Here is a 23462-nt window from a genome sequence, read left to right as displayed (position 1 = left end):
CCACAGCAACTTCTTCCTAGACACATCGCCAAAGGCAGGTAAACAACGTCAAAAATGAACTATGGGGACTTCATCAAGGTAAAAAGCTTTTGCACGGCAAAGGAAACAGCCAACAAAACCAAAAGACAACCGACAGAATGGGAGAAGATATTTGCAAATGACATATCAGATAAAGGGCTAGTATCCAAAATCTATAAAGAACTTACCAAACTCAACACCCAAGGAACAAATAATCCAATCAGGAAATGGGCAGAAGAGATGAACAGACATTTCTGCAAAGAAGACATCCAAATGGCCAACAGACACATGAAAAGTGCTCAACATCACTCAGCATCAGGGAAATACAAATCAAAACCACAATCAGAGACCTCACACCAGTCAGAATGGCTAAAATTAACAAGTCAGGAAATGACAGATGTTGGCGAGGATGCACTGTTGGTGGGAATGTAAGCTAGTGCAGCCACTCTGGATAACAGTATGGAGGTTCCTCAGAAAGTTGAAAATAGAGCTACCATATGACCCAGCAATTGCACTACTGGGTATTTACCCCAAAGATAAAAATGTAGTGATCCGAAGGGGCACCTGTACCCCAATGTTTATAGCAGCAATGTCCACAATAGCCAAACTATGGAAAGAGCCAAATGTCCATCAACAGATGAATGGATAAAGAAGATGTGGTGTGTCTGTGTGAAATGGAATTTTATGCAACCATCCAAAAAAAAGAAAAGAAAAGAAATCTTGCCGTTTGCAACGACATGGATGGAAATAGAGGGTATTATGCTGAGTGAAATAAGTCAATCAGAGAAAGACAATTATCATATGATCTCACTGATATGTGGAATTTAAGAAAAAGGCAGAAGATCATGGGGCAAGAGAGGAAAAAATGAAACAAGATGAAACCAGAGAGGGAGACAAACCATAAGAGACTCTTAATCTCAGGAAACAAACTGAGGGTTGATGGAGGGGAGGGGGTGGGGTGGGGGGGATAGGGTGGCTGGGTGATGGACATTGGGGAAGGTGTGTTTGTGGTGAGTGCTGTGTATTGTGTAAGACTGATGAATCATAGACCTGTACCCCTGAAACAAATAATACATTACATGCTAATTTAAAAAGTAAACAAAAAAAAGAAAGAAAGAAAGAATGAAACTAAAGCAAATGTTAAGACTTCTATCTCCAGCAATTTAGCATCCTGGAAAAAAATTCCAAATAAAAAATAACAAGAAATGCTGATATAACATAACCAATGTGTTGTTTGTTTGTTTGTTCAATGTATAGCTGCACTTGTAAAAAATTAAAGAAAGTCCCTAGATTCAAAAAAGAAAAGGGGCACCTTGGTGGTTCAGTCAGTTAAGCATCTGACTCTTGGTTTTGGCTCAGGTCATGATCTCATGGGTCATGGGATCAAGCCCCACATCAGGTTCCACTCTCAGCCGAAGTCTGCTTGAAGATTCTCTCCCTCTACTCCTCCCCCTACTCACATGTGCGTGCGTGCACTCTCTCACTCTCGCTCTCAAATAAATAAATAAACCTTAAAAAAGAAAACCAGGGGATCCTGGGTGGTTCAGTCAGTTAAGCATCTAGCTCTTGATTTCAGCTCAGGTCATGATCTTGGGGTCCTGGGATCAAGCCCTGTGTTGGGCTCCACACTCAGCAGGGAGTCTGCTTGAGGATTCTCTTCCTCTCTCCCTCTGCCCCTCCCCCTGCTCTCTCTCTAAAAATAAATAAATAAGTCTTTAAAAAAAATAGAAGGAAAAATCTGATGCTGAAGCTAAAAGCTGCGCTTACTGTTGTCACCCCTGCCCTGAGAGTATTAGCTGGTCTCAAATAATCAAAAGACTCAAGTCTTAATGAGCAAGAAGACAGAAGACAAACCACTGGACCACACAAAACAGGTTATAGACTGGAGGCCCTCTCCTACCCCCAGGAAGCTGGGGCTCTTGAAAGGGTGTAGTCCAAAGAAAGAGAGAACTGGAAAAAATTCTCCCTCTGACAATAGGAGAACAAAGGGCAAAAGAACAACACTCTGTGTTGGTCTGGATGGGGCAAACATCTCCTTGAGAGTTCATGACCGTGAGCCTGTCTTCATGCTGCTCTGGAGTTCAAATTCTATTACCAATTTATGCTTACACCTATAAATCTAGAAATTCACATCAAGGATTTCTGGGTTGGTAACACCCTGGAGCAGCTGCAGACATGAAAAAAATCCTCTTAGAAAGTATATATCCATAACCCAGGTCTCCTAGGAAGGGCACAGAGCCCTGCTGAACACAAGTTTACCCCCCAAAAGTATAAAATGTATGTAGAAAGAGGCCACCATGAGTGACATAGACATGAAGAGTTTAACCACTGGAATGAAAACCATCAGAATGCTACTCTGGCAAAATCTTTAGCTACAACAACTATCTATGGGTACCATTACTATTTGATTAATTGCCTACATCCTTTGACCATCCAACACATAAACACACACTTTACATGCTGAGAGACCCTCAGAATAAAATTATCCTACTACTAAAATAACTCAGAAACTTCATAAGGCCATTACCCTCAATAACAGAAGACATTGCCGACTTTCCTAACACAGAAATAGGCACAGACACTTAGACAAAATGAGAAGATGAGAAATTTATCCCAAATGAAAGAACAGGACAAGGCCACAGCCAGAGATCTAAGTGAAACAGATATAAGTAACATGCCTGATAGAGAATTTAAAGTGATGATCATAAGGATACTCATTGGGGGTGCCTGGGTGGTTCAGTCAGTTAAGCATCTGACTCTTGATTTCAGATCAAGTCATGATCCCAGCATCGTGAGATCAGGGCCTGCATTGGGCTCCTCGCTGGATGTGAAGCCTGCTTAAGATTCTCTCTCCCTTTGCCCTTCCACCCGCCCCCACTCTCATGTGTGCTCTCACACACTCTCTCTCTCTCAAAAAATAATAACAATAATAAATAAGGATACTCACTGGACTGGAGGAAAGAGGGGAAGACACAAGTGAGACCCTTAACACAACAATAAGGAATAACAAAGCAGAGATAAAGGGCTCAATTAATGAAATGATAAACACACTTGATACTTACAAATGAAATATCCAACAAAGGTTTTATATCCAAAATATATAAAAATTTATACAACTCAACACTCAAAAAGCAAATAATGCAATTAAAAAAGAGAAGAAATGAACAGACGTTTCTCTAAAGAGGGCATCCAGATGGCCATGAAAAGATGCTCAACATCACTAATCATCAGTGAAATGCGAACAAAAACTACAGTGAGCTATTACCTTACACCTGTCAGAATGACTAAAATAAAAAACTCAAGAAACAACAGGTGTTGGCAAAGATGTGGAGGAAAAGGAACTCGTACACTGTTGGTAGAAATGCAAATTGATACAGCCACTGTGGAAAGCAGTATAGAAGTTCCTCAAAAAGGTAAAAATAGATCTACCCTATGATCCAGGAATCATACTACTGGGTATTTACCCAAAAAATACAAAACACTAATTAAAAGGGATACATGCACCCTAAGTTTATTGCAGCATTATTTACAATAGCCAAATTATGGAAGCAGCCCAAGTGTCTATTGATACATGAATAGATAAAAATGTGGTACACACACACACACACGAGATATTACTCAACCATAAAAAAGAATGAAATCCTGGCGTTTGCAACAACATGGATGGACCTAGAGGGTATAATGCTGAGTAAAATAAGCCAGTCAGAGAAGACAAACACCATATGATTTCACTCATATGTGGAATTTAAGAAACAAAACAAATGAACAAAGGGGAGAAAAAGAGACCAATCAAAAAAAACAAACTCTTAGCTATAGAGGACCAACTGATGGTTATCAGAGGGGAGGTGGATGGGGGATGGGTGAAATAGATGAAGGGGATTAAGAGTACACTTATCATGATGAGCAGTGAATGGATGTATAAACTTGTTGAATCACTATATTGTACTCCTGAAACTAATATAACACTGCATGTTAAGTATACTAGAATTAAAATAAAAAATAAAAAAAATAAAAAATAAAAAATTCTATTAGCAGTATTCTGAAGAAAATCTCAGCAATAATCCCAGGAGAAAAGCTACTTAAACAGGGGGCAAATCCAAAATAGTTATGAAAATACAGAGCAGGATCTTGGACTTTTATCCCAAGGCAATGAATACATGATTAGACCCACATCAAATGGAAGGAATATTCAACACAGTTGCTTGTACACTGCACTGAGGACCTAAAAAAAGCAACGTGTTTTTCTGGGTTCCCTGCAGCTGAAGTATTGGATCAGACAAAGTTCTTAAATCTTTTGGCTATCCAGTTTTAGTGCCTACTACATATCTGGATAAAGAAAATAAAAAACTATAACATATTATTACTGCATTACCCCTTTATGAATTATGGATAAGCTTAAAATAATAGATAGTACAACTTGTAGCAACTGCAGAATAGAACATTGCTTATGGGTGTTTATAATGCCCTTTATTAGAATTCAAAATACATTTTTTATCCTCAGAAAATATATCACATATTGAGATTAAAATTAGCACCTTCACAGAAGTTCTTTTCATACTTTAGCTAAAGTACTTCTTGATTGATTTACTAGATTACATTAGTAAGAATTTTTAACATGTCAGGCAAGGAAAAAAACTGCCAGGCCTCAAATAAAAATGCAGGTTTTTTTTTTTTATTTGTCATGACTTTATTGATTCAATAACTATACAATGATGACCCAGCATGTGACAGAATATGCTGCGTACTGGGTATATGATGGTGAACAAGGTATATCCTGTAACTTCAAGAAGCCAACAATTACAACAGAGTATAAAGGCCATGATGGAATGAAGAGAAAATTTTAAAGGAGTTTCAGTGGAGAAGCTTAACCCAGCCCTGGAAACGATGAATTCTTCCCAGAGGAGATGAGACAAATAGGGAGAATTGTGATGAAGGACAATTCAGAATGCACCAGTTGACAGGAGGAGGAGAGTTGGGGAGTAAATTCCTTTTTTTTTTTTTTTTAAGATTTTATTTATTTATTTGACAGAGAGAGAGCAAGAGCACAAGCAGGGGGAGTGGCAGGCAGAGGCAGAGGGAGAAGCAGGCTCCCCACTGAGCAAGGAGCCCGATGCAGGGCTCAATCTCAGGACCCCGGGATCATAACCCGAGCCGAAAGCAGATGCTTAACCAACTGAGCCACCCAGGCACCTGGGGAGTAAATTCCTGAAAGAAGCAGCACAATGCACCAAAATAATGGAGTTGAGAAAAGCTTGGAGCACTCTGGAAACCTCATTTCTTTCTTTCTTTCTTTTCTTTCTTTCTTTCTTTCTTTCTTTCTTTCTTTCTTTCTTTCTTTCTTTCTTCTTTCTTTCTTTCTTTCTTCCTTTCTTTCCTTCTTTCTTTCTTTTCTTTTTCTTTCTTTCTTTCTTTCTTTCTTTCTTTCTTTCTTTCTTTCTTTCTTTCTTTCTTTCTTTTTTTCTTTCTTTCTTTCTTCCTTCCTTAAGATTTATTCATTTATTTTAGAAAGAGAGAGTGTGCATGCATGCATGAACAGGTGGGGAGGGCAGGGAGGAGCAGAGGGAGAGGGAGAGAATCTCAAGCCGACTCCAACCCTGAGACCATGACCTGAGTTGAAATCAGGAGTCGGTCTCACAACCGACTGAACCACCCAGGCGCCCCTCTTTTTTTAAAAAAAATACAGTTCTTTAAACTTGGATTTCCAAGTCTAAAATCTGCCTTGTGTAGAAGAGGTTTTTGTCAAGAGAACAACTTAATAAAGCTGAAACATTTCCTAAAGCTGACCTAGTGGAGACCTTTAGTTTTTACTTATAGTCTACCCAAGCCTCCTTTTCTGGGTAATCTCTGTATTTCTTTGGAGACCCACTGTTCCCCAACTCTATCCATGTGATTTGGGGGGCCTACTTTGGACCCATGAGTGCTACCTGGGACTTCTTCTGGAGCTATCTGCATAGTGATGAGCTCTTCACGCTGGCATTGCCAACTGGAGGAGTGAGCCAGCTGTTGAGGCAGCTCTCTGGGGGTGTGCCAACCCAGCATAGAGCTGCAAGCAAGAGAGAGCATTTCCGGTATTCAGCCACTCCAGAAGCCATGATATTCCTGAGCTTTTGGGGTATGTGAGCCTCCCAATGTTTTTTTCCCTCTTGAGCTGATTTGAATTGGGTTTTTGCCACTTGCAACCTAACCTGCCTTTATAGAAATACTAAAGTGAGTCCTTCATGCTGAAATGAAAGGACACTAGACAGTAACTTGAGTCCACATGAAGAAATAAAGAACACTGGTAAAGGTAACTAAAAAAGTAAATATTTTTTAAAAAGCATAAAGGAATTTCTTGTTTGTAACTCTTTTTCCCCCTCTTATCTGGTTTAAAAGACAACTGCACAAAGGAATAATTATAAATCTGTATTGATGGGCACACGAAATATAAAGATGTAATTTGTATACAATAACGTCACAAAAGAGGGATGTGAAATTGTGATTTTTTTGGTTTTAAAACCCTTGGAATTTCGTATGTGCTAAGAGCCATAAAGGTGTCTTTTTGTTATTCATAACCACACCTGAGTTTGTGTTAATAATGTGACTTTGTTTTTTTGTTTTGTTTTGCTTTGTTTTTGTTTTTTTAAAGAGGGAGGGAGCAAGTAGGGAGAAAGGCAGAGAAAGAGGGAGAGAGAGAATCCCAAGAAGGCTCCATGCCCAGGGAGAAGCCTGAGGTGGGTGTCGATCTCAAAACCTTGAGATCATGACCTGAGCTGAAATCAAGAGTTGGACACCTAACTGACTGAGCCACCCAGGTGATCCAGCAACGTGACTTTTGGAAAGCACCTGAGACTAGCCCACACTTCCACACCTCCAGCCCACCTCCAACCCCCAGCCTCTGGAGAGGGTCGGTGAGGCTGGAGATTGAGTTCAGTCACCAATGGTCAATGATTTAGTCAATCATGCCTATGTAATAAAGGCTCCATAAAAACCCCAAAGGACAGGATTCAAAGAGCTTCTGGGCTGGTGAATAAGAATACATACATCTATATCCGGGGTAGGGGGTGCATCCCAAAGTCCATGGGGATAGAAGCTCTTATGCTTGGGACCCTTTTGAACCTCACCTGATGTATGGCTTCATCTGGTTGTTCATTCCTATCATTTAACCTTTGTAATAAACCAGTAATCTAGTAAGGAAACTGTTCTGAGCTCTGTGAGGTGCTCTAGATAATTAATGAAATCTGAGGATGGGGTAGTGGGAACCCACAATTTATAGCCAGTCAGAGGCACAGGTAACAGCCTGGATTTAAATTGGGGGAGGGGCCATCCTGCACAACTGAGCCCTCAACCTGTGTGGGATCTAAAGCCATCTCTAGGTAAAGAGTGTCAGAATTGAGTTGAATTGTACAACACCTAGTGGGTGTCCACCAGAAAGTTGGAACATTGCTTGATGTGTGGGGAACCCCCACACATTTGGTGTCAGAAGTAAAGTATCAAGAGTGGCATACAGTCATGTGTAAAGGAAGTGGGTGTTTTCTTTACAAGGGTAGGAAAAGGGGGGAGGAAATGGAGCTACACAGAAAAAAAGTTCTTGCATGCTATTGAAATTAAATTGGCATTAATCTGGGGGCACCTGGGTGGCTCAGTCAATTGGGTGTCCAACTCTTGATCTCAGCTCAGGTCTTGATCTCAGGGTCATGAGTTCAAGCCTGGTGCTGGGCTCCACACTGGGCATGGTGCCTACTTAAAAATAAATTAAACAAACAAACAAACAAATAAATAATTTGCATTAATCTGAAGTAGATAGATTGTTATAAATTAAGATGTTAATTATAATTCCCAATGCAACCATTAAGACAATAATTCAGAAGAATATATAGTCAAAGAAATGACAAGAGAATTAAAATAGAGACTAGAAAATACATAGTTAAGGGTGCCTGGGTGGCTCAGTTGGTTGGGCATCTGACTCGGTTTCGGCTTGGGTCATGATCTTGGGGTCATGAGATTGAGCCCTGCATTGGTTCTCTGCTGGGTATGAAGTCTGCTTGAGATTCTTTCCCCCATACTCTCCTCCCCCTGCTCACACGCACACACACACTCTCTCTAAAATGAATAAATAAAATCTTAAAAGAAAATACAGTTAATGCCCCCCCCCAAGATTTTAAAGGGCAGTAATAGAGGAAATATGGGAAGAAAAAAGACATAAGACATAGAAAACAAATAACAAAATGGCAGACATAAATCTTTCCTTATCAGTAATTACATTAAAAATAAATGGATTAAAAATCTAATTAAAAGGTAGAGATTGGTAGTATGGATTAAAAAAATACAAGTTCCAACCATAGGGTGTCTACAAGAGACACACTTTAGATTCCAATACACAAATAGGTTGAAAGTAAAATGATGGAAAAGATACCATGCAAACAGCAACCAAAAGAAAGCTGAAGTGGCAATACTAGTATCAGACAAAATAATTCTTTTTTTAAAAAAGATTTTATTTTATTTTTTTAAAGATTTTATTTATTTATTTGACAGAGACAGAGATAGTGAGAGCAGGAACACAAGCAGGGGGAGTGGGAGAGGGAGAAGCGGGCCTCCCGGCGAGCAGGGAGCCCGATGTGGGGCTTGATCCCAGGACCCTGGGATCATGACCTGAGCCGAAGGCAGACGCTTAACGACTGAGCCACCCAGGCGCCCCAGACAAAATAATTCTCAAGATAAAAAATTGCTACTAGAGACAAAGAAGGACATTTTATAATGATAAAGGAGTCAATCCGTCGAGAAGATGTAACAATTACATACATATATGCACTTAACAATAGAGCCCCAAAATACATTAAGCAGAAGCTGATAGAATTGAAAGGAGAGACAGACAATACAACAATATTGGAGACTTCAATATCTAATTTTCAAAAATCTAGAACAATTAGGAGTGACCAGGCAAAGCCATCGTGTGCATATTCCAGACCACTGGTGTTAGATATCTCGATGCCAAGACCCCCTGGCTCCAGAAAATAAGTAACTTATGATAGACAGAAGATCAACAAGATAATAAGTGACAGAATTAAGATGGTATAAGTCCTCCAGATCTGTGATGTCCAGTATAGTAGCCACTAGCCACATGTGGCTAGAGAGCACTTGAATTGTGACTAGTCCAAATTGGAATGCATTGTGAATGTGACACATACTTTGGATTTCAAGGACTTGATATCAAAAAAACAATGTAAAATGTGCCACTAATAATTTTTATATGAATTCCACGTTGAAACTGTTAAATCAAAAACAAGTAGAAATCAGCCTTGAAAATTCCCTGGGCAGACAAAACCAGTTCAGTCATACAAAAAAAGCTTAATATATCTTATTTTGTAAGGCTAACTAGACCTGGGTCATTTCTTGCTTATGCCTCTGAAAATCATAAGCAAAACTTAAACTTTGTTTCCCAAGGTTGACATGAGGTAACCACTGACTAATTCCCTCTCACTTAAAAATATTCCAAATGCTTAAAAAAAAGAGAGAGAATTCTCATATTATAACTAATTAATTGTGAAGAATAAACAGTCACTGTTTTCTCACTATATATAGCCCTGAGCTCCATTCCATGTTTTTGGTTTGAGTGCCCCCATTTGCAAACTTTTTAGTGCATGTACAATAAACTTTTACTAATTAGTGCTTCAGTGATTCATTGGTTTTACTTCTGTTATTTGTGAACTTTTGACAAAATGTTAATTTGTATATATTAAGTTAAAGAAAATATATTATTAAAATTAATTTTACCTGTTTCTTTTTACTTTTTAAATGTGGTTACCAGAAAATTTTAAATTACATATGTGATTTACATTTGTGTGTTGCATTATAATTCTATTGGGCAGTATTATGCTAGAGAGTTCTCTTCTGCATGACTATTTCAGAATCCAAAGGGAAGACTCCTTGGTCCATGATTTTAATATGGAAAAAATCTCAAGGCTGGGCTCTCTTGTTCAGGAATGAAAATCACTACAGACTAATTTATGAGCTTTAGTAAACTGGTCCAATTATGGATTACATATGCTTCTTTGGCTTAAAAGAAATAATTTATTTCACCTACAAATAAGGCAGAGAAAATGAGAGGACATGAATCTTTTCTACAGAAATTCAGCCAGAGAAAAATGTAACTGTATTAAATAAGAAATGCCATTAAAAAGGCCACTGTTAGCTCTTGAAAAGTTATCCAACTTATATACTTCAAAACCAACCCACTCAGAAACTGCTCCTAGCTAACTTAATCTAGATCATTCAAAGTCATGCCCCTTCTGACAGTCATAAACACCTCATCCTTTCCACCAGCCACTCAGTCTAGAAGCAGTGCTTTTCCTAGCTAGGACAGGGGCTAGTTTTGTGTTTTCAAGCTAGACATACAACCTCATTCTGGTGAAGGGGATATACAGCCAAGTAAACAGGCAACTACAACACAGAGTAGAAAATACTATGAATGGGAGGTGTTTAGGATGTTATAGTCACCCATACATAGCAGACTGTGTAGTGCCTACCAATCTCCCTATCTTCTTTCCTCACTTACACTTTTATTCCTTGTCATTCTCGCAGTTAGTGGTTGCCAAGGAGAGGTAAGCAGAGGTTTTTAGATGGGCTTCCTGAATGTTGACTTGGCTTGGAGATGTAGATTTTTTGCTCTAATCTGCTTCCTCTTTCTTGGAAAGTATATATGATGGTTGGAGATCCAGTAGGCATCTTGAAACCATGAGACAAACTTGAGGATAGCAGAGCAAAAAGAAGGTGCCTATTTCCTGCTGACAGTGTGGAGCCCCTATTCCATCCCTGGTCTACTTATTTTTAGACTTCATGTTATGTGAGAAAAACAAAAAACAAACTACAACTACTTCAGCTCTCTATTATTAGCTGCTAAAAAAATGAGAGGCTTCAAATAGGGATGGAAGGGAGAAAACAGTAAAGACAGACCTATGGTCAGCCATGACAAATTTCTAAGAATAAAGTCCCCTTAGGAACCCTCCTACACTGTTGGTGGGAATGCAAGCTGGTGCAGCCACTCTTTCCTCAAAAAGTTGAAAATGGAGCTATGCTATGACCCAGCAATTGCACTACTGGGTATTTACCCCAAAGATACAAATGTAGTGATCCGAAGGGGCACCTGCACCCCAATATTTATAGCAGCAATGTCCACAATAGCCAAACTATGGAAAGAGCCCAGATGTCCATGAACAGATGAATGGATAAAGAAGATGTGAAATATATATACAATGGAATATTACTCAGCCATCAAAAATGAAATCTTGCCATTTGCAATGACATGGATGGAACTAGGGGGTATTATGCTGAGCGAAATAAGTCAATCAGAGAAAGACAATTACCATATGATCTCACTGATATGTGGAATTTAAGAAACAAAACAGAGGATCATAGGGGAAGAGAAGAAATAATAAAACAAGACAAAACCAGAGAGGGAAACAAACTATAAGAAACTCTTAATCATAGGAAAAAAACTGAGGGTTGCTGGAGGGGCCTGGGGTGGAGGGATGGGGTAACTGGGTGATGGACACTGGGGACGGTATGTGATGTAATGAGCACTGGGTATTATATAAGACTGATGAATCACAGACCTGTACCTCTAAAACTAATAATACATTATATGTTAATTTAAAAAAAATCTCCTTGAAATCCCCAATAGTAATAGGTTTCTATAGAAAGACCTCAGAGTTGTTGCCACTAGTTAGGCAAAGTCATTGGAGATACCCAAATTCTGGGGTATTATTTTAAAAGAGTTGTATGATCCTTGGAACATGAAAAGATGCAAGATGCCATCAGGTTCAACATTCTTGAGAGTTATTCCAAAAGACATTTCCATACTTGAGGATTTCATTAAAGAGTACTTACAGAAACTTATCTTATAAAACCAAATATATGCAAAGTCCAACTCAGTCGTTGACTCGGGTGGGAAGTGCAGACTTCTCTGAGAAGCTGGGAAGACATAGGTAATGTATTGTAACTTGGACCCGAGGGACTTTGCTTATAGGGCTATTTGATGAGAACTTTTTCCCATCCCTGATATTTCCTTCCTGGGTAGGAAATCATTTAGTGGACCTCTGGGCCTTTCTCTGCTCCTGTGTTCATTCTGCCCTTGGGCAGAGGAATAACTTGATTGGCAAATTTGGGAAAAAAACTGGGCATGCTCATCTCCTTGGTAGTGATTTGTCCGTAAAGAACACATATTTTGTCCTGCTTCTCCAGGGGCAGGCCCCCTTGAGGACATGGTTTTTAGGGGCACCTTTGGCTAAATCTTGGCTCAAGTCTTGTCCTCTAATCTGGCCTCTGTCAGCTGTCAGGTTCCCTGGCATCCATTTTTACTGAGGTCATAAGAAACCTCAGTTAGCTGTCTTGTGTAACAGGAACCTGTTTTTCAACCTTGGAATAATTTAGTGGATCTAGGATATGAGAATCAAAACCATATTATCAGTGTTTTGTGTTAAGAATTGGCATATTTAATTGAATGTTGGAGAGGATTTTGCTCATTAGAACACAGCCACATATATCCAATCTAAAGTGTGTAATTGAGAAATTGAATTAGGCTTAATTTTCAGTTGAAATCTTCCTAAGTTTGTGTGTAGAATTGGAACTTTCAACAGGTTCACTTTATTATAAGTTTAATTTAATTGTTGTCTAAGGACTCAGCAAACATTGAAAGAGAGCCTTGAACACTACATCAAAAACTAATGATGTAATTAATGTATGGTGATTAACATAACATAATAAAAAAAAAAAGAGAGAGCCTTGAAAACTTTTAGATATATACCTACATTGTTAAACTGTTAGGAAATAATATTTAGTATTTTTAAAAACTTATGGAAGAATTAGCTAGGTTTTTAAAATTTGTAAATCAAATAAATTAAACGTTAATTTTTAAAATGCATATTAATTTCTGATTCATCTTTTCTGCAACAGAAATTGCCTTCAAAGATACCAAAAACTGTATCAACAACATGCATGGTCTTCTTGCTAGGTTGCTAGAGAAGTCCCCTGATCTCCAAGTCTCCTAGAGTACCAGCAGTCTAGAAAAACCCTAAGCCACATAGCAAAGATGCATTTGCAACACCTACATATGACCCACTCAAAACCCAGACACCGGCTGAAAGAGTGGCAATTCACAGTTACTTCCTGACTAGGGTTACTTCCTGACTAGGGTAATGACTCAGGTTAAGATGCTGCTGAGGAATTCCCTGGGGTTAAAGCCTGAGACCTTCATTAGTCAGCCAGTGAAAGGGGTGAAGGGTAGGCACAAAGGGAAAAGTGTCCCAGGCTGATAAAATATCATTTACAAGGGACCCGAAAGTGGTTCAGTAGGATTGTGAAATTGATGAGGGACAGAAGCAGGAAAATGTTTACCCTTAGTCGGGAAGCCTGACCTAAAGCCTACATACTTTTGATAAGCATCAAATATGTGCCTCTTTAAGAGTCTCATGACTGCCTGTATATCTCACCTATAGTTAATATCAAAGTGCATGTTAAGCACCAGAGAAATCTTGCAAAAGTAGTTTTACAAGTAGAAATTAAAAGAAATGCAAAGAAACTTTTGTAATCTGACACTCCCTGCATGCCCCCTTCCCTTCAATTACTAAGTATATAACCACCAGCCTCACACAGCAAAAAGCACAGCTCTTTCTGCCCATGGGTCTTGTCCCTGTGCTACTTAGATAAACTTACTAAGTTGCACCGTAAAGGTCTCAAGAATCCTTTCTTGACTGCTATACTTGACGACCCCCCATCATTTTGGGGGGCCTGTACAGGGACAGCGACAAAAAGAATCCAAGAGCTTCAGAGTGGCTTGGTAAGTCTTTACACCCCCACCCCCACCTTTGTTTCTTATTTGTTCTTTTTCAGAGAGGTCCTGAATAGTACGACCCTTCAGAATGTGCCTTGTCTGAGTGCTCAGTAGAAAACCTCCTGCCTGTGGCTACAGAGAAGGACAAACTCCTGCCACCTGGCTGGACACTAGTACCTTGGCCATAATGGCACTGGGCTCAGAAATCAGGCTCTCCCTGTTTTACCTGTTCTTTGAATACCTGTATTCTTCTAGGGCATTGGACAGCCATACGAGTCATTAGGACGGCCGTGAATCCTAAGACTCCTGAGGAAGGTTTCCTTCTCAATAACGTGGTGAGATCGCTGGATGAGCATAAAATCCAAGATACATCAGACCACATGCTTCTAGAAAGGGACAGGTTGGAGCTATTACACAGTTGGGGCACTCCTCAATAGGAGACTGCTCCCTTGGGACTGGATCATGGATAAAGCTCATGAGAAAGTTGTTTGGATTAAATAGGAGTCCCATACTTTCATTTTTTCATGTCTCTCATTTGTTCTTACCCGTGGGCTATTTGGTGTTCTTGGTCGTGCTCTTAGATTAAAGATACTTCTAGCTTAGATATAGGATGCTTAATACAATATAAAATAGCTGCCCCTTCTCAACAAAGGGCAGGACTGCTACCTCATCCATTAATACTACATCTAGAGGCTTTCAAAGGGTATTATTATTGGCCACCAAATATACTGACTCCCTCAAAATTGAAAGAGGCAGCCTCAATCTTTGTGGCATTTCAGTCCATCTACTAGCACCTACTGTAGTTGAGGATGCAGTGGGAGAAGCAAAGGGAGATCAACATCCCTTCTCTCAAGTAGTACAAGGGTGTCAGAGCAGTCAGGAAGAAGGATGCCTCTTGCCACTCTGAACCCCAGGAACCTTCGGCAATATTCCTGATGGGACGCCATTCGGAAGCTGAGGGGGATTTTGGTTATGGACTCTTGGTTAATATATTTTCCTCATTTTCTTGGATTTAACTATGGGATCAGCTTCCTCAGTCCCAAAAAATTCCCTCTTGGGCTGTCTCCTAACATATATGAGTCAGTTTGAATTTTTTTAAAAAGTGCCAAACCCTACTTCCTGCCCCAAATAATAAACATTCCACCCCCTAGTGAACAACTGTCAAGAAAAGATAGAAACCCATTCCCTAGGATGTGCACCTCTCTCTTGAGCTTGACTACTCTCAGATCTCTAGAGTGTACTTTTTTTTTTCACTTTAATCAACTTTCCTGCTTCTGTTACTTGTGTGCTGTGCTGCATGTCTGTCCTTGAATTCCTTCTCATGACAAGACCAAGAACCTTTGGCCACTCCTTTGGATCTGCCTGGGTCAAGGCCCCATGGCCCGAGGTCTCCCCAGTTCACCTGGCAACATCTTTTTGATGACCACAGAGGGATAAGATAACAGCAGGTTGAGTGACCCTCTTCGTCCATGAGTCTCCTCCAACTCTCTCCTTCCTTGTGCTGGAGAGTTGCTTAGTCACTATTCTCTGTTCTCCTCTCTCTTTCCGATCTACCTGGGAAAAGGCCTAAAAATGAAACAAAAATCGGTGGTACACCAGATTAAATGCAATCTCAGTACAGGGGAGACTTCCTGTCTCCCAAGGAAACTCATGTTGACTGACAGGAAGGATGGGCAGAGGTTCCGTCTTCAGGCAGCATAGGAGGTTGAAGAGGTGGGCAGGTTGGGGATGCCCTCCTGCACCAGGGACGATAGTTTGATGGTTCCAGGGAGATGTTCTTGGGGTCCAGACTATCCAAGGTGATGCTTTTGGGGTTTAGCAGGGATGCCTCTAGTCCAGGAGACTCTCACTGTCTTTCTTTCCTCTAAATCCTCAATTCCATCTGGCACTCCCTTGGGATGCATCTTGAGAAACTGAAACCTATTTAACCCTGATCCCTCATATGCTTCCTTCCCAAGTCTGCTTCTTTTGTAACCCTGTTGGCCTCAATATAAACTAGAGGACGGGGAAGTCTGACAAGAAAAGTGGACAAAAGTCCCATATGGTCAGGCCTTTGTGACCCTGTATCAAAACACTGATCTGTCCGTACTCCTTTAGGTGGCTTGAGAACACCCCTCTCCTCAGCCTCTACTCCTCAGTCCACCATCAGCTCAGCCGCTGCAGGCCCTTACTTCTGTTAATCTGTCATGTCACCTGTGTTCTGTCACGTTCTCTATGCGCCCCCCACCTCTTGTAAACAGGTTGTTGCCAAGATCATGTACATGCCTCCCTCTTTCCCGAGTTCTTCATCTCCTCTTTGTGTGCTTCTTTTGTATGTCAGATCTGAAATGTATCTTGAGAGGACTAAATCAATGTTGCCTGACTCTTGTTGTATGTGGGGCCTTCTCCCTCATTTGTTTCTGGGTTAATGGCTACGATTCTTGGAGTCAGTTGTCTGTGGTTAGTCTACTTTGGTATGGGGACTTTAAGACATATTCCAGCTGCTGAAACTCCTTTTCTTTCGGGGAGGTTCCCCATCTTCTCCCGCCCAACATAGACTGCCTATTTTCACTTTTTGTTGGTGGAAAGAAAACGTGCATCTGTTCATTTGTCTGAACTGACCAACTTTAGGACCAGGAGTCCTCTTTCTTCTGTCTGGGCTTTCATCTGCCTCTAGCCTTGCTGGTGGTACCTCACCTCTTCTGCTTCTACCCCCTCCTCCTCCTGTTTCTGCACCAGCCTGGGTGTGGCTTACATAACCTGGTCCTGCACTATTCTCCAGGCCTCTGGCTCCTGCTATCCTCACTATCAAGGAGAGAAGAGCACCCCAAGCTGTTGGGATACCTCCTTTTGAGGTCCAAACTGAAGAACCTCCCAAATCAGCACAAAGGGGCCCAAGGGTTCCATTGGACTTAAACCACCCCTTCAAATTTTCCCACTGATGCCTCAAGTAAAATTGACAGTGGGGAACAAATTGATTAACTTTTAGTGGGTACAAGTGCAATATATTTTGTATTAAAGCTAATTTTAATTTGTTAGTTTAAGATAGACGCGTCTTTAGAGTTACCTTTTACCTGGGTTTACTAAAAGTCAAATAAGTTGCAATTTGTCAGCAAAAGATGGATTCAAATGATGGTTAATTTTGTCTGTCTCATAAGAGCTTTTATGGGTAATTGTTAGGAATGAGCAGGTTAAATAAATAAAAAGGTTTATAGATAAAACTTTTAAATAGCTTTCAAAATTTTTGGTAACCTGAAACTTAGAAGTTTTGTTAAGTCAAATGATAAACTGGATTGCATTCACTGGATATCTAAGTCTTCCAAATAAGATAAAGATTAATGATATAGGTTTGTGCTTTTGGCTTCTTATTGCAGAGAAACTGAGGGTACTTGAGTCTGTTGGTAAACATGCTTTATGCTTTATTGAAAGACTGTACTATGGGAAAACACATGTTTTTAGAAATTATGAAATGTATTCATAAATTTGCCAGTCTAAAGAATTCTGGTGTAACAGTTCACAATTGTTTACTGATGTGGAGAACAAAGGCAAAAGGAAATGTAGATACAATTAGATTTCTTTCTAACCTGCAGCACACTGACAAATACTCGAGACTAGCAGAGTATGACATTCTTCCAGGAACTCCCCACTGTCTTATGTTAATGCTTGCTTGACAATAGCTAGGCCTCCAGGATCCTGTAAGTCTCCTTTAACATATGAAAAACCTTTCAGAAACTTCCCATTGTCTCTACCTTCCCCATCTTCAAAGTATATAATCAGTTGTTCCTCACAATCCCAGTGCAGTCCTTTCTGCCCACAGGTCCTGTCCCCATGCTATAATAAAAAAACACCTTTTTGCACCAAAAACATCTCAAGAATTCTTTCTTGACTGTTGGCTCTGAACCCCAACATTTCCACATCATTTTGGCATTACAGTGTGCGGCCTGAAACTTCTCATCTGGACTTCGAAACCTCAGCACAAACTTGGTGAGTAATTCCTCCTCTTCCTTGACTTTCATTTCAGGGGCTCTTCAAGGAGTAGGGTCTTATTGAAACACTTTCATGTCAATTGCTCAGGCTGCAGTCCTCTAGTCCGTGGCTACTCTACAGGGAGGAAGAGAAGCCTGCCTTTTGGCTGGAAGTTAGTACCATGGCTGGAATGGTAATAAGACCTAGAAACTTAATGCCCTCTCTTCATTCCTGTCCTTATACAAAGTTGTCTGTTTGGGGCAGGACAGCACCTAGGTCACCAGGACAGCTGCCGGTCTTAGGACACCTGTGTGAGGTTCCCTCCTCATTGGTCTAACGTGATCCCCTCCATGTCTCTAGCCGCAAAACCTCCACCCGAAGCCAGCCGAAACCAGTACCTGAATAAATTAAAATCCAACTGGGGATCGTTTCCTTGGGAAGTTGGCTATAAGAACTACATGTGTTAGAATGTTGCTTAAACCATTATGGGTTTCTATCTTTACTGTTTTCCATCAATGTCGCCTACTGAGTACTTAAATTACAAAATTGGGGAGTTTCCCCTTGTGAAACTTAGCTAATGTTTTTCATAGGTTAAAAATGGCAGGTTCTTCATGGCCTTCAGGGCACGGCCTTCACAGCAAGGCAAGGCAAGGCATGGCACGATATCTTGGTCCATTCTCCAGCACCCATTTGTAGCTTAGGATGCAATGGGGAAGGGTGGGGGGAGCGCTGGCATCCCTCCTACAGGGCCTTTACAGCAGGACAGTGATCAATGGTGATTTCGTTTGAAGGACTCCTCTAGTCACTTTTGATACCTGGAACTTCTGACATATCCTGTGTGGGATGTCACCCGGGAGTCAGGGGTGGGGGGGAGATTTTTGGTAACCCACCTTCTCTCTTCTTCAATTCCCAAGGACTCTCCCTTGGAATGTCTTTTAACCCACTGGAAACAATTCAGATTGTAAAATTTAAGAAAGGACTGACCTCCTGTATCAGTTAGGTCTCTTCTGCAGTAAACTGGGCAAATGGACCAGGCTGATAAACTCCCTCCTGACATGGTGGATGATAATTATCTAAATAAGCCTCCTCCAAATAAACGCAGGTCACTGGAGGAAACACAGGCCATCCCTAATGAAGGGGACCCTGACTCTCTCACTGTTCCTCCTGATAGACCCAGCTTACTTTAGCCGTATGTGGGGGCTTCTCCCTCACTCACTTCCCAGGTTAAAGGCTATAATTGGAACCAGCTGTCTCTGGTTAGTCTACCTCAGGACGGGGATTTTCAGGAATATTCCCAAGCAGCTGCTGAAACTCCTTTTGTTTATGGGGAAGTTTGTGGTCTTCACCAGCCTGATGTGGACTGCCTGTTTTTTCATCTGTCCAAGCTGATGAGCTCTAGGACCGGGAAGACCTTTTTCTCTGCCCTCTTGGCTTTTATCCACCTCCAGCCTTCCTGGAGGTACCTCACCCCTTCTACCTTCCCCTCCCCTTCCTCCCAGTTTTGCGCCACCTTGGGTGCAGCCTACATAACTGGCTCCTATACCATCTGGGTGCCTCCAGCACCATGGCTCCTCTTCCTCCCCTCACTGTCAAGGAGTCTAGAGCACTCCACTGCACTTACACCACCCACTTCAGATTTCCCCAGCAGTGTCCCAGGCGAAAATTGGCAATGGGGAACAAATTGATTGACTTTTGACTTTTAGAATGAACTCAAGTGGAACATAATTCAGTGTTTAAACTAACTGAAGTTTGTTGGTTTAATTGAAATAGACATGTCTTTAGAGTTATCAGCATTAAATATGAAACTTCTATTCCACCAGAGATTACTGAAGGTCAAATAAGCTTGTGTTATCTTTCTTGCACTTTGTTAGCAAAAAGATGACTTAAAATGATGGTTAATTTTGGATGTCTCAAAGTTTTCATGGGTAATTGTTAAAACAGCTTTCCAAGTCTTTGGTAACCTGAAACTTCAAAGTTTTGCTTGGATAATTGAATTTGTTGGACATCTAGGTCTTTCCCAAGTAGGATAAAGTGCTAAAGTATTGATTACTGAATGTAGGTTTGCACTTTCTGCTTCTTATTGCAGAGAAAATAAGAACATTTGGGTCTGTTGGAAAACATGCTTTGTGCTTAATAGATTGATTAGTTTGCCATCTAAAGAATTCTGGTATAACAGTTCACAGTTGGTTACTACTTAGTTTTCACTAGAGACTAGGGTTTCTAAGAGTTAAAATTCTGCTAAATGTAATTAAGACTGATGGAAATAAGGGAAGCAACTTTGAATGAAAAAGTTGTAGGTTTATGAAGGGAAATCTCTGAAAAGGAATTTTATATGTGGTCAGGACTAAGGCTGAAATGAATGGATTTTAAAAGTACCCTGGTATAAGATTGAAATTCTGCTTTTCCCTCTGTTAAAAAATTTTTTTCCTTGAATTGTTGAGCCCCTGCTCTTGATAAGAAAATACAAAGGTTTTTTTTTTTTTTTTTGTCTGCCCAGAAAACCAGTTTCTATGTTTTGTCTTTATCAGGTCTTTGATTACTTAAACTTCACTGTTAAAGGAGTTAAGTTTTGCTAAAAACTATATAACCCTACATATTTGCCTTTGGAATCTCTTATTACCACCTTGGTTAAATAAATAATTTTTAAATTTTGTAATGATCTGAAATCCTATTTAGGCATGTGTTTTATAACTTTCTAAGGTTTTTAAACAAATTTCTCCAGCTTTAAATCGTAAATGTAAATTTAATTTTTGACCAATTAGGCTTGTATATTTGGTATGTTAAGTTACTCTGGAAGAATTGTCAAACAAATAATGGTAAGCCTTAGGTTGTATTGGGTGGGTAAATGCTATAACTGTTCAAATATATACATATATATGTATATATGACATTCCTGAAGTTCTAATATGTTTTGGTAATAAGGTTGTCACTTAACATTCTAATTATTGAAGCATTATGTGTCATACAAATGACCAGGTTTCCTTGCCAGCTACATTGTAACCTCTCATCAGATCTTTAACCATGTCCATTCTTGAGTCTTTTGTCATTTATAGTTATTCTCTTGCAAAACATATTTCATCTTCAATGAGATTCATAAATAGGGTTTTTGACAAATACAGGTTTTCTGATCTCTTTAAGATAATAAAAGTAAAATGGGTAAGAATTTCCAGAACTAACTAAAAGTTGCATTCAAACTAAAGAATAGTAACATGGGACTAAATAAATTAAGGAAGAGGACCGTGGTTTTCGTGACTCTTGTTTGAAACATTGCTGGTTCTCTAATGTTTGCTCTTCCAGATTAAGGAAATTTTAAGATATCTCTATGACTTACAGAAATGTGATAAAATATTCATTTGTGAACAAATTGAAGCATTTACCTTTTCTCTTTACCTGAGCCCTGTGAAATTCAGAGACTCTCACTGAGTATTCTGACTTTCATGGCAATCATAGTTATTTGCGTAAGTTCAATAAGACTCTGTTCTACTTGTGACAGGACACCACTGGAAACATTGGTATTTTACCAAGGCTTTGACTGGAATGTCATATTTGAGAGACATGCATCTACTCAGATATGACCATGCAGCTTTAAGGATCTAAGGTTGACTTTATGAAGCATGAAGCCAATAAAGCCCCTTGGAAATATCAGCCTGATACCTTGCTTACGGAGTTCCCAGCAGCCTCACCAGGTGAGTGAAGAATGTCACTTCCTGGCAGGTGCAGGAACATCAGTCTATTTTAGGAACCTCAAGAAGAGGAAGTCGCCCAAATCTACAGGTATTGCAGGCATGTCTGATGGCAAGCACTTGGCTTGGCTTCTGGCCTAAAGAGGCTACTAAAAGTTCGATTGACATTCCTTATAAAAAGTTCTAGCAAAGCAAATTTTAAAAGATCTGTATGATCAATCACTATTCTTGCTGAGCTTATGTAAATAATTAGGCAAAGTTTGTTAAAATTGGACTTGTTTTACAAACGGATTAGTTTTGATTTGGTTATCTCTGGAAATGAGGGTAATTATAGAGAATTATGTGTTTTTTTAAAGATATTTATTTATTTATTTGAGAGAGAGCGAGAGCATGAGCAGGGAATAAGGGCAGAGGGAGAGGGAGAAGCAGGCTCCCCGCTGAGCAGGGAGCACCATGTGGGACTCTATCCCAGGACCCTGGGATCATGACCTGAGCCGAAGGCAGATGCTTAACTGAGCCACCCAGGCACCCTGAGAAATTGTGTTTCAAAAACACATCTTTGCAGAGTTAAATTTTAACACTATTTATTATAAACTAGGTTAGATCCTGAGTTCTTCTGGTTTCCTCAAATATCTGGCTATGGCTCTCTAACTAAGGTTTCCAATCTTCTTCCATTCCTCTTGACTTAAAATCATTAAAAACTAAAACTGCCCTTTTTCCTAAAGCCTTAAAAACTGATGCTGGACAACTTGAGATAAACTTCAGAGAAATAGCTCATGTATAGACAATCTTCTTGCTTGTTATTCTGTGAGGATAATAACAAGACCTTTGGGCATATGATTATGTGAACAACTGGAAAATGGGATGGATTCCCCCAACTCTTGTATATGCAAAGCCTTAACTCACTGGTAGACCTATCAATAGAGAAAGACTATACTGCTTTATTAAATTATTCACTCGAGGCTGGTTTAATTCATGAGTTACTTAATAAGTATACTGATCACATGCTCCCAAAACCTGATTTAACTATAACTAAAAGTCCACCCCATGTAAGTGCTGGAGACATGGTTTATTTAAAAGATTGGAAGTCAAATATAGCAGGGGACTTACATCCAAAATGCAAAGGTCCATATCGGATCATATTAGGTACTCCTACTGCAGTAAAATTAGAGGGACACTCTTCATGGGCTCACATATCTAGAATAAAACCTGTAACTCCTTCACAGGAAACCCATGAACAAACTAATGTGCGTTCTAACTCCTGTGAACCTGTAGAAGATCTCAAACTCCTCTTCAGACAACAATGAAGGATGTATATTTTCTCTTTGTTTTCTATTCATCTATCTTAGCTCACAATTCCTTTCTACAGTGGGCACAACATTACGCTAAACTACAAAATCAAACAGCTTGTGGAGTTCTGTCAAGTACAGCTGGGTTATCCTGGTGGATTTCTCCTATACAAGGTACTGATTGGCACTCTCTATATAATTACATTTCAGAAATAATACATAATGATATCATGTTTCGTGATCAGTCTATCACTAATCAGAATGTTTTTTCCTGGCCCATGATCAATAGGACATGGAATTTACCAGGACATAACCAGACCTTTTCATACCATCAAACTATTAAAATATTAACTGATTTTACAAACCCACAAATTGATGCCCACCAACGAGTGCCTAAATTACAAAACCCTACTTATCGCTATACTGAGGATGGCACATATCAAATTTGGGATGAGTATTTATGGCTCACACCCACCACTGCACAGCTCAGTCAAAAGGCAATTTTATGCTGGGAACAAAGAAATCATACATATGATACCTGGGTAAATAGCACACGTCACTTAGGATGGCTACCATCAGAAGCATGTTCTCAAACCATTGTACTCCAGACTACTGACTGGTTTGCTACTGATTGGAGAAGGCGACCTGGAATCAGATGGCTAGCTCCAAACGGAACCCACTGGTTATGTGGGACTAATCTATGGCCCTGGCTTCCTCCAGGGT

At 39.9% G+C, this 23462-nt stretch overlaps 1 protein-coding gene across 8 annotated transcripts in view; it reads right to left on the bottom strand.

The window, feature by feature from the left end:
* TWSG1 (twisted gastrulation BMP signaling modulator 1) overlaps positions 1 to 23462 on the bottom strand; it is a 145058-nt gene that overhangs the window by 26719 nt on the left and 94877 nt on the right. The window contains exon 6 of one of the 8 annotated variants that reach the window (XM_078060593.1): positions 976 to 7734. The exons of the other annotated variants lie outside the window; for them this stretch is intronic. Coding sequence (XP_077916719.1) covers positions 7637 to 7734 — 98 coding nt within the window. The 3' untranslated portion in view covers positions 976 to 7636. Of the gene's footprint in view, positions 1 to 975; positions 7735 to 23462 lie in introns of those variants that run through there. 8 annotated transcript variants of the gene reach the window in all.

This window comes from Halichoerus grypus, chromosome 13 (genome assembly GCF_964656455.1).
Source record: "Halichoerus grypus chromosome 13, mHalGry1.hap1.1, whole genome shotgun sequence".
Taxonomy (NCBI): domain Eukaryota; kingdom Metazoa; phylum Chordata; class Mammalia; order Carnivora; family Phocidae; genus Halichoerus; species Halichoerus grypus.
Note: the sequence above shows the minus strand (reverse complement) of the source record. Positions and strands in the feature narration are given on the sequence as shown.